A 19,751-nucleotide genomic window follows, 5' to 3' on the forward strand; every position below is an offset into this window, starting at 1 on the left:
GGTTGAGGGAAAGGGTGGGTGGGACTGGTTTGCCGCACGCTCCTTCCGCTGCCTGAGCTTGGTTTCTGCATGCTCTCGGCGACGAGACTCGAGGTGCTCAGCGCCCTCCCGGATGCTCTTCCTCCACTTAGGGCGGCCTTTGGCCAGGGACTCCCAGGTGTCGGTGGGGATGTTGCACTTTATCAGGGAGGCTTTGAGGGTGTCCTTGAAACGTTTCCTCTGCCCACCTTTGGGTCGTTTGTCGTGAAGGAGTTCCGAGTAGAGCACTTGCTTTGGGAGTCTCGTGTCAGGCATGCGGACAGTGTGACCTGCCCAGTGGAGCTGGTCGAGTGTGGTCAGTGCTTCGATGCTGGGGATGTTGGCCTGGTCGAGGACGCTAACGTTGGTGCGCCTGTCCTCCCAGGGGATTTGTAGGATCTTGCGGTGACATCGTTGGTGGTATGCATCTACACGCCGCCACTCGGTAACATCATCGGAAAACACAGCGTCAGTTGCTACATGGACGCTGCCGACACCCAGCTTCACCTCACCACCAGCTCTCCCCACCTGGTCACTGCCTCTGACTTGTCACGCTGCATGTCCGACATCTAGAGCTGGATGAGAAGAAATGTCCTCCAACTAAGACTGAAGCCATTGCGTTCAGTCCCCGCCACAAACTCTGTTCCGTAGCCATCGACTCCATCCCTGTCCCTGGCCACTGCCTGAGACTGAACCACACCGTGTGCAGTCTTGGTGTTATATTTGACCCCGAGATGAACTTCCGACCCCATATCCGCGCCATAACTAAAACCGTCTATTTCCTCCTCCCTAACATCGCCCGTCTCCGCCCCTGCCTCAGCTCATCCGCTGATGAAACCCTCATCCATGCCTTTGTTACCTCTAGACTTGACTATTCCAACACACTGCTGGCTAGCCTCCCACATTCTACTCTTGAGCTCATCCAAAACTCGGTTGCCCATGTCCGACCTCGCACCAAGTCCCGTTCACCCATCATCATCATTATCATCATAGGCAGTCCCTCGGAATCGAGGAAGACTTGCTCCCACTCTAAAAGTGAGTTCTCAAGTGATTGAACAGTCCAATATGGGAATTACAGTCTCTGTCACAGGTGGGACAGACAGTGGTTGAAGGACAGGGTGGGTGGGATAGGTTTGCCGCACGCTCCTTCCGCTGCCTGCGCTTGGTTTCTGCATGCTCTCAGCGACGAGACTCGAGGTGCTCAGCGCCCGCCCAGATGCTCTTCCTCCACTTGGGGCGGTCTTTGGCCAGGGACTCCCAGGTGTCGGTGGGGATGTTGCACTTTATCAAGGAGGCTTTGAGGGTGTCCTTGAAACGTTTCCTCTGCCCACCTGGGGCTCGTTTGCTGTATAGGAGTTCCGAGTAGAGCGCTTGCTTTGGGAGTCTTGTGTCGGGCATACGGACAATGTGGCCCTGCCCAACGGAGCTGGTGCTCGCTGACCTACATTGGCTCCCGGTTAAACAACGCCTCGATTTCAAAATTCTCATCCTTGTTTTCAAATCCCTCCATAGATCTCGCCCCTCCCTATCTCTGTAATCTCCAGCCCCACACCCCCCCCAGCGGTCCCACTAAGGTCAGGCGCGATCCACTATGGGAAAGGGGGCCTGAATGTAGCGCTGGGCCCTGGATTTACACAGGCAGTGGGCCTAGCACTGGTTTCAGGCATATGCCTTGGACAACCCCAGGGCGCCCTCACCAATTGCACGCGTGGACCTCTCCTTGGCAGAATGAACGCGTGCACGATTCACGATGCATTTTGAACCATTCAGCACAGGATTTTGCCCCCAAAAAGTGGGCGCTGCATGAACCGATTTATAGCCCACTCTTTTTTCCACCTTATGTTTGACACGACCTTAAGTAAAGCCTTTGAACACCCAGAAACATTGTGTCACCATCTGATGAACCCTCTGTTTATCCAATGATAACATCTCCGGTATCCTGTGAAGCGTCTTGGGGCGTTTAACTACATTAAAGGCGCTATATAAATGTAGGTTGTTGTTGTTAACAGTGCATTCGGAAATGGGCACATGGTGTCAGTCACGGCTCAGTGGGCAGCACTCTCTCTCGCCTCCTGAGTCAGAAGGTTGTGGGTTCAATCCCACTCTAGGGACTTGAGCACAAAAATCTAGGCTGACACACCCAGTGCTGTGCTGAGGGAGCGCTGCACTGTCGGAGGTGATGTCTTTCGGATGAGACGTTAAACCGAGGCCCCGTCTGCTCTCTCAGGTGGACGTAAAAGATCCCGCGGCACTATTTCGAAGAAGAGCAGGGGAGTTCTCCCCGGTGTCCTGGGGCCAATATTCATCCCTCAACCAACATCACTAAACCAGATTATCTGCTCATTATCACATTGCTGTTTGTGGGAGCTTGCTGTGCACAAATTAGCTGCCGCGTTGCCCACGTTACAACAGTGACTACACTCCAGTAGTACTTCATTGGCTGAAAAGCGCTTTGGGACGTCCGGTGGTCGTGAAAGGCGCTATAGAAATGCAAGTCTGTCTTTCTTTATGGCGGGAGCTTGCCGTTTGCTGACACTGGGAGATGTCAGTCGCTTCATCGTAAAATCTCTCACCACCCGAGTGCTGCAACTTCTCGGTCGCCGGCTTCAGTGCAACGGTGCTCGCCCACGCAAACAAAATGGTCGGAGAGCGTGGCTTCACTTGCAGTCTGCGCGGCGAAGTATAAACAACGCGTGTGTACACGGCCGGATCGCATTTCACTGCTCATATGCTTTAAAACAACTGGCACAGCCTGCAGCCGCTGTGCTTCAGTCGGGTCAGTGAGCACAGCCCAAAGGCAGCCTTGATCAAGTTTCACCTCGCATTCCGTCATGATAGCTGATAAATTAGACTGGAACGAGGTTTTAAGAAGTTCAATGATGGCAGGTAGAGTGTAAAATATATTGCCCCGCCGCCGATACAGGCTGGGGGGGGGGCGATCTGGGGTCTGGCAGCAGACAGAGGGACAGTGTCTGGAGACGTGTCGTTTAAACTCTCCTTGGCCGCGCACACAGCCAACAAATTGCTGGAAAGTGTAAAGCGCAACAAACCCATTCTGTTCCTCGAATCACAGAACGGTTACAGCACAGAAGGAGGCCATTCGGCCCATCGAGCCCGTGCCGGCTCTCTGCAAGTGCCCCTCAGCCAGTCCCACTCCCCCGCCCTTTCCCTGTAGCCCTGCAATTGTTTTTCCTTCAGGCAATTATCCAATTCCCTTTTGAAAGCCACGATTGAGTCTGCCTCCATCACCCTCTCAGGCAGCGCATTCCAGATCCTAACCACTCGCTGCGTAAAAATGTTTTCCCTCATGTCGCCTTTGGTTCTTCTGCCAATCGCCTTAAATCTGTGTCCTCTGGTTCCCGACCCTTCCACCAATGGGAACAGTTTCTCTCGATCTACTCTGTCCAGACCCCTCATGATTGTGAACACCTCGATCAAATCTCCTCTCAACCTTCTCTGTTCCCAGGAGAACAACCCCAGCTTCTCCAGTCTCTCCCCGTCACTGAAGTCCCTCATCCCTGGAACCATTCTCGTCAATCTTTTCTGCTCCCTCTCTAAGGCCTTCACATCCTTCCTAAAGTGTGGTGCCCAGAATTGGACACAATGCTCCAGTTGAGGCCGAACTGGTGTTTTATAAAGGTTTTTGTACTCTATGGGAGAAAAATTCTGGTAGTTTGCGCAGGGCGCTATCGAGTTTTCTCCCGTGCGCAGCGCTGCGACCGACTTCTGGGAGTTTAGTGACGGCGCTAACCGGTACTGCGCCAATGATGACATCATCACCGTGCGCAGCGACCCCCAGTGCGAAGTTTCGGCAGCGTCCCCTGAGGCTGCCACGGGCAACCCCTGCCGCGGCTTCACGGGCCGCGTACCGAGCTTTAGGCCGCTCGCGGGGCACGTACCGAGCTTTAGGCCGCTCGCGGGGCACGTACCGAGCTTTAGGCCGCTCGCGGGGCGATAATTAAAGGGGAGGTGCGACGCTGAAAATGTAAAAAATAGCCGTCTTACCGGTCGCGACCTTCACATCGCGAGGTCCGCGCCGCGATGGTGCTGCCCGGCACTCTGTTTCTGTGCCGGGCTGCTGCCACGACAACCCGCTCCCCGGTCGTCCAGTGGTGGCCCCCTTCTCCCTAATGCAGAGTCCGCAGCGCGCCTTCCCCTTTAATGGAAGGGGAGGGGTTCGGTGTTCCTGCTGGAACGTTTCGGTGGTTAGTGCCCCTGACCCGCCCCCGGGAGGTGGTCCCGCGCTCCACTTCCTCTCGAGGCAGGTTAGCCCAATGTAACTCGTGGGGCGGGAGCTCATGCCTCGTTACTATTGGGGGGGGGGGGGGGGAGGCGGTATGCAAATTCACGCTCCATACCTCCGACTGTGAAGCCCAGGGTCCCATAAGCTTTTTTAACCGCTTTCTTTAACCTCCCCTGCCACCTTCAACGATTTGTGCACATGTTCAGAGGGAAAGGGGCTTCAAGGGGCTACGTGAGCAACAATTAAACATTTAGGGTTTTAAATAAATGCAGGCTATTTTTTAAATTCATTCACAGGATGTGGGCGTCGCTGGCAAGGCCGGCATTTATTGCCCATCCCTAATTGCCCCTTGAGAAGGTGGTGGTGAGCCGCCTTCTTGAACCGCTGCAGTCCGAGTGGTCCATGATCGTATTAAATGGCGGAGCAGGCTCGAGGGGCCGAATGGCCTACTCCTGCTCCTGCTCCTATTTCTTATGTTCTTATGTGAAGGTGCTGTACTTGTTTGTAGCGGTTTGGTACGACTGAGTGTCTCGCTGGGCCATTTCAGAGGGCAGTTAAGAGTCAGCCACATTGCTGTGGGTCTGGAGTCACATATAGACCCAGACCGGGTAAGGGCAGCAGATTTCCTTCCCTGAAGGACGTTAATGAACCAGAAGGGTTTTTATGACAATCCGGTAGTTACATGGTCACTATTACTGATAGTCACTTTTTATTCCAGATTTATTTAATGAACTGAATTTAAATTCCCCAGCTGCCGTGGTGGGATTTGAACTTGGGTCTCTGAATCATTAGTCCAGGCCTCTGGATTACTGGTCCAGTAACATAACCATTATACTACTGTTCCCGATTTACGTGGAGCCCCAGAATGTAAAGAAATCATCATCGAGAGCCAGTCGACCATCGCTGAAACAGAGCGAGCTTTGTACTCAGGAACAATCATGTTTTTAAAATACGGACAACGACTCTGTGGTAGTTCCTTCGAGCCTGACAGGATATGAGAGTCGGACCTCACTATCAAAGCTTCATTCTCTGCTTTTTCCCCCAGCCCCTTACTCTATTCTTAACTTGAAATACTGTCGAGGAAAGTGAACTGTTGTGTTTTTCTCTGCCCTGAATGGTCAAGAATTGCCTTTGTTGGAAGGGGCGAGGAACTTGTACAGAGGAAGTGAGGTGGAATATAGTTCCTCGCCACACAGCAACAGTGGCTGATTTTTTTTTTGTTGGATTAAAGGGAAAAAAAGCCATTGAAGATTTAAAAAAAAAATCTACTGAGGTAAGGTTTGCTGCAACATGTCTTGGTTTGCTAAAAAGAACGAACAGATGCAGGCTTTCAGTGTGTTCCATCTGGTCCTGCTCATACCGAGGATCACAGTTTCTGTAAAAACTTGATATCCTTTTTCATATTTTCTTTCAGTAATGAAGTCACAAGGGCCGACTTAAAGAAGTTGCCAGTACTGCCGACCCAGGCATTGAAGGAGCACCCCTCACTTGCTTACTGGTAAGCCTCACATCCTTTCTCTCTCACGCTTTGGCGTTTAAAGCCCCACCAAACATTCACACTTCGGTGGAGCCTTTTTGTATTCTTCAAAAAGACACGTGTGCAATTGTGAGTTTTATTTGTGTTCAGTGCCTCACTCGTAACTCTGCAGTTAAAGTAAGTTTTTTTAAAACGGGGGCCGCCGTACTAAAGTGAGGCTGAGTGTGTCGGCCTGGCGAAAAGGTGTTATTACGGGGACCGTATATCGCTGGTGGTGCGATTTTTTATTTTTTTTGTTTTCCATTCAGCAATTGGTTTTCACGTTTCAATTCCAGACGCTGTCCTTTTAAAAGTGGGCTGTGCCCGCAGAGCGTGATTTTGAGCTCTGTGGGGTAAATTCGTCCAGCCTGAGCTCCCGGTGACAGGCCTTTAGCCAAGGAAACGCAATCCGAGGGTGAATCTGCAACAAGTGGTCCGAGAAATAGTGGACGCATTGGTGATCATTTTTCAACCTTCTATAGACTCTGGATCGGTTCCTATGGACTGGAGGGTAGCTAATGTAACACCACTTTTCAAAAAAGGAGGGAGAGAGAAAACGGGTAATTATAGACCGGTTAGCCTGACATCGGTAGTGGGGAAAATGTTGGAATCAATTATTAAAGATGAAATAACAATGCATTTGGAAAGCAGTGACAGGATCGGTCCAAGTCAGCATGGATTTATGAAAGGGAAATCATGCTTGACAAATCTTCTCGAATTTTTTGAGGATGTAACTATTAGAGCGGACAAGGGAGAACCAGTGGATGTGGTGTATTTGGACTTTCAAAAGGCTTTTGACAAGGTCCCACACAAGAGATTGGTAAGCACATGGTATTGGGGGTAATATACTGATGTGGATGGAGAACTGGTTGGCAAACAGAAAGCAGAGAGTCGGGATAAACGGGTCATTTTCAGAATGGCAGGCAGTGACTAGTGGGATGCCGCAGGGCTCAGTGCTAGGACCCCAGCTATTTACAATATACATTAATGATTTAGAAGAAGGAATTGAATGTAAGATCTCCAAGTTTGCAGATGACACTAAACTGGGTGGCAATGTGAGCTGTGAGGAGGATGCTAAGAGGCTGCAGGGTGACTTGGACAGGTTAGGTGAGTGGGCAAATGCATGGCAGATGCAGTATAATGTGGATAAATGTGAGGTTATCCACTTTGGGGGCAAAAAACAGGAAGGCAGAATATTATCTGAATGGTGACAGATTTGGAAAAGGGGAGGTGCAACGAGACCTGGGTGTCATGGTACATCAGTCATTGAAAGTTGGTATGCAGGTACAGCAGGCAGTGAAGAAGGCAAATGGCATGTTGGTCTTCATAGCGAGGGGATTTGAGTATAGGAGCAGGGAGGTCTTACTGCAGTTGTACAGGGCCTTGGTGAGACCGCACCTGGAATATTGTGTTCAGTTTTGGTCTCCTAATCTGAGGAAGGACGTTCTTGCTATTGAGGGAGTGCAGCGAAGTTTCACCAGACTGATTCCAGGGATGGCTGGACTGACATATGAGGAGAGACTGGATCAACTGGGCCTTTATACACTGGAGTTTAGAAGGATGAGAGGGGATCTCATAGAAACATATAAGATTCTGACGGGACTGGACAGGTTAGATGCGGGAAGAATGTTCCCGATGTTGGGGATGTCCAGAACCAGGGGACATAGCCTTAGGATAAGTGGTAAGCCATTTAGGACTGAGATGAGGAGAAACATCTTCACTCAGAGAGTTGTTAACCTGTGGAATTCCCTGCCGCAGAGAGTTGTTGAGGCCAGTTCATTGGATATATTCAAGAGGGAGTTAGCTATGGCCCTTATGGCTAAAGAGATCAAGGGGTATGGAGAGAAAGCAGGAAAGTGGTTCTGAGGGAATGATCAGCCATGATCTTATTGAATGGTGGTGCAGGCTCGTAGGGCCGAATGGCCGACTCCTGCACCTATTTTCTATGTTTCTATGTTTATAACTAGGGATGCGTAGACATCTTGCAGGTAGTGGGTGGAGGGGTGGGGAGGTGGATTTGAAAATAAGGATGAGAATTTTAAAATCGAGACGTTGCTTAAATGGGAGAAATGTCGGTCAGCGAGCACAGGAGTGATGGGTGAGCGGGATTTGGTGCGAGTTAGGACACGGAGCAGATGGGTTTTGGATCACCTCTAGTTTACGTAGGGTAGAATGTGGGATGCCAGCCAGGAGTGCGTTGGAATAGTCAAGTCTAGAGGTAACAGAGGCACGGATGACCCGTGCAGTGATCAGTGAACGAGCCATCGAATTATACAGTCACACCTGTCCTCAATGACCTGATTGCGTATTGTATATCCGGAGGCTTGTGCTGAGAACATGTAAAATTGAGAATGTGCAGGATTAGGGTCGATTTTGGTCACGTTCCTCCGGCCTCAAGTGACTGCTGTGGAGTCCGGAGTGCTGCTGTAAACAGAGAGAGGTGAAAAATGAGACGGGTACAGTGATAAGAACATAAGAACATAAGAAATAGGAGCAGGAGTCGGCCATTTGGCCCCTCGAGCCTGCTCCACCATTCAATAAGATCATGGCTGATCTGATCATGGACTCAGCTCCACTTCCCCGCCCGCTCCCCATAACCCTTCACTCCCTTATCGCTCAAATATCTGTCTATCTCCACCTTAAATATATTCAATGACCCAGCCTCCACAGCTCTCTGGGGCAGAGAATTCCACAGGTTTACAACCCTCCGAGAGAAGAAATTCCTCCTCATCTCAGTTTTAAATGGGCGGCCCCTTATTCTGAGACTATGCCCCCTAGTTTTAGTTTCCCCTATGAGTGAAATATCCTCTCTGCATCCACTCTGTCAGCATATTGTCACTCTTGTCTCTACCCGCTCAGGGATTGGTCCCTCATCGCCGCTAAAAGGTCCACAAATGGAATGGGCTTGGATAATCACCAATCTTTTTCCCAATGGAGACAAACCTCTTCGCTCTGCACACTCGCCACTAATTGAGGTAATTTCTGTCAGAGAGGTCATCAATATAAGACAGCTTTGGAGCAGGGAATTCCCAGTAGTGCAGCATGGGGCTGTCATTCCGAGCTTGGTGTTAGCTCTATTATCAGGAGAATGTAAAGGGAGATGTACCTTACACCTAACCCACTCCTGAAACAAGTATATGAGACCCTATCGCGGAGGACTAACTTGTGGGATATGCTCCAGCCCCCGTCATCCATCACACCACAGGGACTTCCGCCAGTTTCAATCACTCCTTGTTGAAGGCATTGATTTCAACTGCAATTTAAAAGGGGTAAATGTCACCAGGCGTTCCTTAGCATCCCCACCTACATGTCAGCTGTGGCTCAGTGAGCAGCACCCTCGCGTCTGAGTGAGAAGGTTCTGGGTTCAAGTCCCACTCCAGAGACTTGAGCACAAAAATCTAGGCTGACACTCCCAGTGCAGTGCTGAGGGAGTGCTGCACTGTCAGAGGGGCAGTACTGAGGGGGTGCCACACTGTCAGAGGGGCAGTACTGAGGGAGTGTCGCACTGTCGGAGGGGCAGTACTGAGGGAGCGCCACCCTGTCGGAGGGGCAGTACTGAGGGAGTGCTGCACTGTCGGAGGTGCCGTCTTTCAGATGAGATATTAAACTGAGGCCCCGTCGGCTCTCTCAGGTGGACATAAAAGATCCCACGGCACTATTTTGAAGAAGAGCAGGGGAGTTATCCCTGGTGTCCTGGGGCCAATATTCATCCCTCAGTCAAGATCACAAAAACAGATTATTTTGTGTTTGTGGGAGCTTGCTGTGCTCAAATTGGCTGCCGCATTTCCTACATTACATAGTGACTACACTTCAAAAGTACTTTATTGGCTGTAAAACTCTTTGGGAAGTTCTGTGGCCGTGAAAGGCGCTATATAAATGCAAGTTGTTCTTTTCTTTGTGTTTTAATCACCATAGCTAACTCCGCACATGTTAATGAGAGGTGATCTCATTGAAACATATAAAACTCTTATAGGGTAGATGCACGGAGTATGTTTCCCCCGGGCTGGGGAGTCTAGAACCAGGGGTCACAGTCTCGGGATAAGGGGTCGGCCATTTAGGACTGAGATGAGGAGGAATTTCTTCACTCAGAGGGTGGTGAATCTTTGGAATTCTCTGCCCCAGAGGGCTGTGGAGGCTCAGTCTTTGAGTATATTCAAGGCTGAGATCGATAGATTTTTTGACACTAAGGTGAGGGATCAGACAGGAAAGTGGAGTTGAGGTCGATGATCAGCCAAGATTTTATTGAATGGCGGAGCAGGCTCGAGGTAGAGTATGGCCTACTCCTGCTCCTGTTTCTTATGCCACTCCCCCAGTGAATAGTGAATTCACAATTCTATTGTAAGCGAGGGGGAAAGGAAGGGGGGCAGTGTTGTGAGGAGGAGAGCGCTATCGACAGCTGGTTACACAGCACAGAGGCAAATGTACAGAAACAGTTCTCCAGGAAAGGGGCCTTGTGCAGGGGAACCTCAAGAGGAACATAAGAACATAAGAAATAGGAACAGGAGTAGGCCGTACGGCCCCTCGAGCCTGCTCCGCCATTCAATAAGATCATAGCTGATCTGATCATGGACTCAGCTCCACTTCCTGCCCGCTCCCCATAACCCCTTATTCCCTTATCGTTTAAGAAACTGTCTATTTCTGTCTTAAATTTATTCAATGTCCCAGCTTCCACAGCTCTCTGAGGCAGTGAATTCCACAGATTTACAACCCTCTGAGAGAAGAAATTTCTCCTCATCTCAGTTTTAAATGGGTGGCCCCGTATTCTAAGATTATGCCCCCTAGTTCGAGTCTCCCCCATCAGTGGAAGCATCCTCTCTGCATCCACCTTGTCAAGCCCCCTCATAATCTTATACATTTCAATAAGATCACCTCTCATTCTTCTGAATTCCAATGAGTAGAGGCCCAACCTACTCAACCTTTCCTCATAAGTCAACGCCCTCATCCCCGGAATCAACCGAGTGAACCTTCTCTGAACTGCCTCCAAAGCAAGTATATCCTTTCGTAAATATGGAAACCAAAACTGCACGTCGTATTCCAGATGTGGCCTCACCAATACCCTGTATAACTGTAGCAAGACTTCCCTGCTTTTATACTCCATCCCCTTTGCAATAAAGGCCAAGATACCATTGGCCTTCCTGATCACTTGCTGTACCTGCATACTATCCATTTGCGTTTCATGCACAAGTAACCCCCAGGTCCCGCTGTACTGCGGCACTTTGCAAGAAGGGGCGGGTTGGGGAAAGAACAGTAAAGGAATAGAATATCGATAAATTCCCAATCTATTTCATGTTAAAATTAACTTAAGGTGACCTTGTGTCCTTAAGGTGACCTTGTACACCAATCGCTGAAAGTTAACATGCAGGTACAGCAAGTAATTATGAAAGGAAATGGTATGTTGGCCTTTATTATAAGCGGATTTGAGTATAAGAGTGAAGTTGTCTTTCTGGACATCCTACTGATTTTTATGAATGGATTTTAATTTATCTTGAATTATCCTTCGTACTGTACACACACTAATATTCTGAGTACCTCTAAGTGCAATGACAAGTGTTAAATGCTTTTGTGCCTGGTAAGACCACACCTGGAGTATTGTGCACAGTTCTGGTCTTCTTACCTAAGGAAGGATATACTTGCCATTGAGGGAATGCAACGAAGGTTCACCAGACTGATTCCTGGGATGGGGCGATTGTCCTATGAGGAGAGATTGAGTAGACTAGGCCTATATTCTCTAGAGTTTAGAAGAATATGGGGTGATCTCATTGAAACATACACAATTCTTACAGGGCTTGACAGGGTGGATGCAGGGAGGATGTTTCCCCCGGGCTGGGGAGTCTAGAACCAGGGGTCACAGTCTCAGGATAAGGGGTCGGCCATTTAGGACTGAGATGAGGAGGAATTTCTTCACTCAGAGGATGGTGAATCTTTGGAATTCTCTGCCCCAGAGGGCTGTGGAGGCTCAGTTATTGAGTATAGTCAACAGATTTTTGAATATTAAGGGAATCAAGGGAAATGGGGACAGTGCAGGAAGGTGGAGTTGAGGGCGATGATCAGCCGTGATCTCATTGAATGGCGGAGCAGGATCGAGGGGCCGAATGGCCGACTCCTGCTCCTAATTCTCATGTTCCAGATCAGGTTTTATTGCAGCCCCCGCAATTCCTCCGCAAGTCCAACAGTCCACCCACACCCATTGCCTACGTTCATACGTGTGATGATATCCGCTTCGGTGAGGTACTGGGGGGGGGGGTGCAAAACCCCATGGAACTTTTGTAAAACTCATTCACGGGATGTGGGCGTATCCGGCAAGGCCCGGCATTTATTGCCCATCCCCAGTTGCCCTGGAGAAGGTGATGGTGAGCCACTTGAATGGCAGAGCAGGCTCGAGGGGCCGAGTGGCCAACTCCTGCTCCGATTTCCGACGTACTTATGACAACAATACGCTGGAGCAGAACCGACCCAAGTGATCAGAGCAGGTGCAGCACTGCAGGCTATCGATCGAGGCAGCTGTTGGGCGCACTTGCTCTTGTCCCAACTGCGGAGGAACAGCTGAGATGATGTGGAAGGTATTTTACAGCCTCTCTATGGCTGCCGCCTCCCTTCCAGTAACTTGGCTCAGGAAACTCAGCCTCTTGTGTATCGTGGGTCATAGTCCTGATATCTGAGATGCAGATCTCTCACAAGCTGTAAAGTTCTGTTGCAGGAGACCTGTTGATCTTTCGCTTTGTTTTATTTTCGTCAAGGCAGCCCAAGTCTTGTATATTTTTTCCCCCAACTGGCATGTAGTCAAAGCCGAGGCATTCTCTTTTCAATTGAAAGGAGGAGTGCAGCAAGTTTTACTGCTGGAAAAGTAAAACGTACGCTTATGTGTGATCAAAGTTCCAACATTAATCCTGTGCATGAGAGCGTTTAGCAGCATTGATAGAAAGTTTAAGAAAAGAAAGACTTGCATTTGTATAGTGCCTTTCACGACCACCAGACGTCCAAAAGCGCTTTACAGCCAATGAAGTACTTTTTGGAGTGTAGTCACTGTTGTAATGTTGGAAACGCGGCAGCCAATTTGCGCACTGCAAGCTCCCACAAACGGCAATATGATAATGACCAGATTATCAGTTTTTGTTGATTGAGGGATAAATATTGGCTCCAGGACACCGGGGATAACTCCCCTGCTCTTCTTCAAAATAGTGCATGGGATCTTTTACATCCACCTGAGAGAGTTTAATGTCTCATCCGAAAGCAGCACCTCCGACAGGGCGGCGCTCCCTCAGTACTGCCCCTCCGACAGGGCGGCGCTCCCTCAGTACTGCCCCTCCGACAGTGCGGGGCTCCCTCAGTACTGCCCCTCCGACAGTGCGGGGCTCCCTCAGTACTGCCCCTCCGACAGTACGGCGCTCCCTCAGTACTGCCCCTCCGACAGTGCGGCGCTCCCTCAGTACTGCCCCTCCGACAGGACGGCGCTCCCTCAGTACTGCCCCTCCGACAGTGCGGCGCTCCCTCAGTACTGCCCCTCCGACAGTGCAGCACTCCCTCAGCACTGCCCCTCCGACAGTGCAGCACTCCCTCAGTACTGCCCCTCCGACAGTGCAGCATTCCCTCAGTACTGCCCCTCCGACAGGGCGGCGCTCCCTCAGTACTGCCCCTCCGACAGGGCGGCGCTCCCTCAGTACTGCCCCTCCGACAGTGCAGCATTCCCTCAGTACTGCCCCTCCGACAGGGCGGCGCTCCCTCAGTACTGCCCCTCCGACAGGGCGGCGCTCCCTCAGTACTGCCCCTCCGACAGTGCGGTGCTCCCGCAGCACTGCACTGGAGTGTCAGCCAGTGGGATGAGGGCAGAGTTGGCTAAAGTAGACTGGAAACACAGACTAAATGGTGGCACAATTGAGGAACAGTGGAGGACTTTTAAGGAGCTCTTTCATAGTGCTCAACAAAAATATATTCCAGTGAAAAAGAAGGGCGGTAAGAGAAGGGATAACCAGCCGTGGATAACCAAGGAAATAAAGGAGAGTATCAAATTAAAAACCAATGCATATAAGGTGGCCAAGGTTAGTGGGAAACTAGAAGATTGGGAAAATTTTAAACGACAGCAAAGAATGACTAAGAAAGCAATAAAGAAAGGAAAGATAGATTACGAAAGTAAACTTGCGCAAAACATAAAAACAGATAGTAAAAGCTTTTACCGATATATAAAACGGAAAAGAGTGACTAAAGTAAATGTTGGTCCTTTAGAAGATGAGAAGGGGGATTTAATAATGGGAAATGTGGAAATGGCTGAGACCTTAAACAATTATTTTTCTTCGGTCTTCACAGTGGAAGACACAAAAACCATGCCAAAAATTGCTTGTCACGGGAATGTGGGAATGGAGGACCTTGAGACAATCACTATCACTAGTGGGGTAGTGCTGGACAGGCTAATGGATCTCAAGGTAGACAAGTCCCCTGGTCCTGATGAAATGCATCTCAGGGTATTAAAAGAGATGGCAGAAGTTATAGCAGATGCATTCGTTATAATCTACCAAAATTCTCTGGACTCTGGGGAGGTACCAGCGGATTGGAAAGCAGCTAATGTCACGTCTCTGTTTAAAAAAGGGGGCAGACAAAAGGCAGGTAACTATAGGCCAGTTAGTTTAACATCTGTAGTGGGGAAAATGCTTGAAGCTATCATTAAGGAAGAAATAGCGGGACATCTAGATAGGAATAGTGCAATCAAGCAGACACAACATGGATTCATGAAGGGGAAATCATGTTTAACTAATTTACTGGAATTCTTTGAGGATATCACAAGCATGGTGGATAGAGGTGTACCGATGGATGTGGTGTATATAGATTTCCAAAAGGCATTCGATAAGGTGCCACACAAAAGGTTACTGCAGAAGATAAAGGTACGCGGAGTCAGAGGAAATGTATTAGCATGGATAGAGAATTGGCTGGCTAACAGAAAGCAGAGAGTCGGGATAAATGGGTCCTTTTCGGGTTGGAAATCGATGGTTAGTGGTGTGCCACAGGGATCGGTGCTGGGACCGCAACTGTTTACAATATACATAGATGACCTGGAAGAGGGGACAGAGTGTAGTGTAACAAAATTTGCAGATGACACAAAGATTAGTGAGAAAGCGGGTTGTGTAGAGGACAGAGAGGCTGCAAAGAGATTTAGATAGGTTAAGCAAATGGGCTAAGGTTTGGCAGATGGAATACAATGTCGGAAAATGAGAGGTCATCCACCTTGGAAAAAAAAACAGTAAAAGGGAATATTATTTGAATGGGGAGAAATTACAACATGCTGCGGTGCAGAGGGACCTGGGGGTCCTTGTGCATGAATCCCCCAAAAAAGTTAGTTTGCAGGTGCAGCAGGTAATCAGGAAGGCGAATGGAATGTTGGCCTTCATTGCGAGAGGGATGGAGTACAAAAGCAGGGAGGTCCTGCTGCAACTGTATAGGGTATTGGTGAGGCCGCACCTGGAGTACTGCGTGCAGTTTTGGTCACCTTACTTAAGGAAGGATATACTGGCTTTGGAGGGGGTACTGAGACAATTCACTAGGCTGATTCCGGAGATGAGGGGGTTACCTTATGATGATAGATTGAGTAGACTGGTTCTTTACTCGTTGGAGTTCAGAAGGATGAGGGGTGTTCTTATAGAAACATTTAAAATAATGAAAGGGATAGACAAGATATAGGCAGAGAGGTTGTTTCCACTGGTCGGGGAGACTAGAACTAGGGGGCACAGCCTCAAAAAAATACGGGGGAGCCAATTTAAAACCGAGTTAAGAAGGAATTTCTTCTCCCAGAGGGTTGTGAATCTGTGGAATTCTCTGTCCAAGGAAGCAGTTGAGGCTAGCTCATTGAATGTATTCAAGTCACAGATCGATAGATTTTTAACCAATAAGGGAATTAAAGGGTTACGGGGAGCGGGCGGGTAAGTGGAGCTGAGTCCACGGCCAGATCAGCCATGATCTTGTTGAATGGCGGAGCAGGCTCGAGGGGCTAATGGCCTACTCCTGTTCCTAATTCTTATGTTGTTATGACTTTTGACTCTGGAGTGGGACTTGAACCCACAACCATGCTGACTCAGAGGCAAATGTGCTGTCCACTGAGCTACGGCTGACACCATTAGTAGATGGATAGAGAACAACGAGTGAAGGTCAATGGTTACTGATCGGCCTATCGAAGGATTGGATCTGATGTACCTCAGAGTTCAGTGCTGGCCGTGTTAATGTTCTTGGTGTATCTTTGGAAACAATCTCAAAATCTGATCACACAAAAGTAGGAGTTTGGTAAACAGTGAGAAGGAAAGCAAACACTTTCGAGGCCTTTGATAGGGCAGTGAATGGACAGACAGGATGTGGCTGAGCTGAGAGAGGTTTAAGCACACAGTGGGGGAAATTGCCCTTCAGAAAACAGCCTGTAAGCGCCCTAAGGCAAGGCCGACACATTCAGAATTACCCTCGGGCCGGGGGCGGCGGAGTCGATATTACGGCCGCCTCGTGTTTCTGCCCCTCCGCCGGCCGGTGCCCCCGACAGCTTCGCGCTGCGGTGACTGGGCCGCGCGGCCGGCCTTAAAGGAAAGGGCGCACCGCCGCAGCCGCCATTTTGTTTCAATTGTCGGCCGATTCCCGAGTCAATTGCTGTGGGCCTGGAGTCACATATCGGCCAGACCGGGTAAGGGCGGCAGATTTCCTTCCCTACAGGACATTACTGAACCAAGATGGGTTTTAACAACAATCCAGTACTTTCATGGTCACCATTACTTTTTATTCCAGATTTATTTTGGGTCACAATCCTGGAACTCCCTCCCTAACAGCACTGTGGGAGCACCTTCACCACACGGACTGCAGCGGTTCAAGAAGGCGGCTCACCACCACCTTCTCGAGGGGCAATTAGGGATGGACAATAAATGCCGGCCTTGCCAGCGATGCCCACATCCCGTGAACTAATTTTAAAAACTGAATTTAAATGTCCCTTTGAACTCGTGCCATTAGACCAGGTATCCCTCGGCCAGGAGGTGCCGTACCGCTGATGGGGTTTGGTCGATGAAGAGGAAGGATTACTCCCTCTTGTTGAAGATTCAGTGAGGAGGGTTCATTGATGTGAAACGATCACGCAGCGAGTGAGCAGAGAAGCTCGAAGTCGCTTCTTTATACACACAGCTGTCGCAGCGTGAAGTGCTTCACTTCAGGGAGCAGTTGAGACAAAGGCCACTGAGTTTTTTCCAGGAAAAATTGAAAGAATATTTGAAGCAGAGAAAAGTACAAGGCTATGTTGAGAGAGCAGGATCGTGGGATTGTTTTTTGAGCGCTCTAGCAATAAGCCAGCACACACACAATGGGCCAAATAGACTCTTTCTGTGCTTAAAAACCTCTGGGTTTCTAAACCAGACTGAGTTTAGTCCGTCACTCTCTCTTCCGATCTTTTGTTTTTTCTCTCTATCTGTTCCTCCATTTCATTCCTGCTTTCGTTCATACTTTCCCACTTTTCTTATCTCTCTTTTTTTCCCTTACTCCCTCTGTCTCTGAGTGGTTTTCACTCTCTCCCTCTGTCACAATCCTCCCTCTTTCTCCTTTTCTCTGTTCTCTCTCTCCGCTGCCGTGTACAGGTTGTACAGTTCGTCTGTTGTACAAGGCCTTGGTGAGGCCTCACCTGGAATATTGTGTTCAGTTTTGGTCTCCTAATCTGAGGAAGGACATTCTTGCTATTGAGGGAGTGCAGCGAAGGTTCACCAGACTGATTCCAGGCATGGCTGGACTGACATATGAGGAGAGACTGGATCGACTGGGCCTTTATTCACTGGAGTTTAGAAGGATGAGAGGGGATCTCATAGAAACATATAAAATTCTGACGGGATTGGACAGGTTAGATACAGGAAGAATGTTCCCAATGTTGGAGAAGTCCAGAACCAGGGGACATAGTCTAAGGATAAGGAGTAAGCCATTTAGGACTCAGATGAGGAGAAACTTCTTCACTCAGAGAGTTGTTAACCTGTGGAATTCCCTGCAGCAGAGAGTTGTTGATGCCAGTTCATTGGATATATTCAAGAGAGAGTTAGATATGGCCCTAACGGTTAAAGGGATCAAGGGGTATGGAGAGAAAGCAGGAAAGGGGTACTGAGGTGAATGATCAGCCATGATCGTATTGAATGATGGTGCAGGCTCGAAGGGCTGAATGGCCTACTCCTGCACCTATTTTCTATGTTTCTATGTTTCTGTTCCGACACATTTCAATTAATTCTACTATATGTCTACCCAGGAAAGATGTGATTGCACTGGAGAGGGTGCAGAGGAGATTGACGAGGATGTTGCCTGGACTGGAGAATTTTAGCGATGAGGAAAGATTGGATAGGCTGGGGTTGTTTTCTTTGGAACAGAGGAGGCTGAGGGGAGATTTAATTGAGATGTATAAAATTATGAGGGGCCTGGATAGAGTGGATCGGCAGGACCTGTTTCCCTTAGCAGAGAGGTCAATAACCAGGGGGCATAGATTGAAAGTAATTGATAGGAGGTTTAGAGGGGAGATGAGGGGAACTTTCTTCACCCAGAGGGTGGTGGGTCTGGAACTCACTGCCTGAAAGGGTGGTAGAGGCAGAAACCCTCACCACATTTAAAAAGTACTTGGATGTGCACTTGAAGTGCCGTAACCTGAAGGGCTACGGACTGTAATGTATGCTCACAGGTTTGTGGAGCTGTTGCATTGTGAGTGGCTTAGCCAAGTCACGTGATGTTCACAAGACTCAATAAAACCCCAGTCCGTTGGGCCTACGTCATCCACGATGAACCATGAACTCATTGAATGGCGGTGCAGGCTAGAAGGGCCGAATGGCCTACTCCTGCACCTATTTTCTATGTTTTCTATGTTTCTATGAGGTATGCAGTTGTGAGCCTAGTGGATGAACCGGTAATGTGTAGTGTGATTGTTAAACCTTTGTTAATAAACCAACTAGTTCTCAATAGCAATGTGTTGCTATGAATTCTTAAGCAAAGAGCCCATGAAGCAAATACATTACATGGACCACAGTCTGGAAAGTGGGATCTGGCTGGATAGCCAGCCGGATGAATGCCCTCTTTCTGTGCCATAAATTTTCTACGATAATAAAAAAGATTGATCGCACACGCTGTACTCTTCTGATTGATTTTAAATGGGCAGTCACTTCACTGTGCAACATTTCTGTAAAATCTGACTGAGGTTTTAAAATAACTTTGTTGTCTGATGCCTTTCAGCGAGGACCGAGTGATCGAACACTATAAGAAGGTCAGCGGACAGACGAGGGGACAAGCTATTGTGAAGTAAGTCATGCCGCTACTGAGATATTCCACGGGTAACGTTTCAGGGCGCTGTCCTTCTGACCCTCCGTCAAAACACCGTGCTAGAGATGACTATTGGCAATGTTCTCATTGGAATAGAGGAGGCTGAGGGGAGACCTCATTGAGGTGTACAAAATATTGAGGGTCCTGGATATAGTGGATAGCAAGGGCCTATTTCCCTTGGTGGAGGGGGCTATTACGAGGGGGCATAGTTTTAAAGTGGTTGGTGGAAGGTTTAGAGGGGATTTGAGGGGGGGGGGGCTTCTTCATCCAGAGGGTGGTGGGGGTCTGGAACTCACTGCCTGAAGGCTGTTAGAGGCAGAAACCCTCACCACATTTAAAAGGTACTTGGATGGGCACTTAAAGTGCCGTAACCTGCAGGGCTACAGACCTAGAGCTTGTAAGTGGCATTAGACTGGATAACCTCTTGATGGCTGGTGCAGATGCGATGGTAAGTACTTCAGGGAATCGAATACGGCCAGAGTGATCTCCTGGACTAGTTTTGGTCACCTGGATGGGTCGGGGAGGAATTTTCCCAGATTTTTTTTCCCCCAATTGGCCTGGGTTTTTGCCTCTCCCAGGAGATCACATGGCTCCGGTTGGGGTGGAGTGTAGAATGTTTCAGTGTAAGGGGTGTCACAGTTGTGTGGGGCAGACTGGTTGGGCCGGGTGCTCTTTACCTTTCCGCCA

General features: G+C 49.1%; 1 protein-coding gene across 5 annotated transcripts in view; it reads left to right on the forward strand.

Moving 5' to 3' along the window:
- Positions 1 to 19,751, forward strand: part of frmd4a (FERM domain containing 4A) — an 810,443-nt gene that overhangs the window by 675,119 nt on the left and 115,573 nt on the right. For 4 of the 5 annotated variants that reach the window (XM_070897082.1, XM_070897085.1, XM_070897084.1 and 1 more), the window contains 2 exons: positions 5,676 to 5,759; positions 18,978 to 19,043. In XM_070897082.1, coding sequence (XP_070753183.1) covers positions 5,676 to 5,759; positions 18,978 to 19,043 — 150 coding nt within the window. Of the gene's footprint in view, positions 1 to 5,675; positions 5,760 to 6,263; positions 6,338 to 18,977; positions 19,044 to 19,751 lie in introns of those variants that run through there. The other variant, XM_070897086.1, reaches the window with a different exon arrangement.

Source organism: Pristiophorus japonicus, chromosome 13 (genome assembly GCF_044704955.1).
Source record: "Pristiophorus japonicus isolate sPriJap1 chromosome 13, sPriJap1.hap1, whole genome shotgun sequence".
In the NCBI taxonomy this organism is placed as follows: Eukaryota; Metazoa; Chordata; class Chondrichthyes; family Pristiophoridae; genus Pristiophorus; species Pristiophorus japonicus.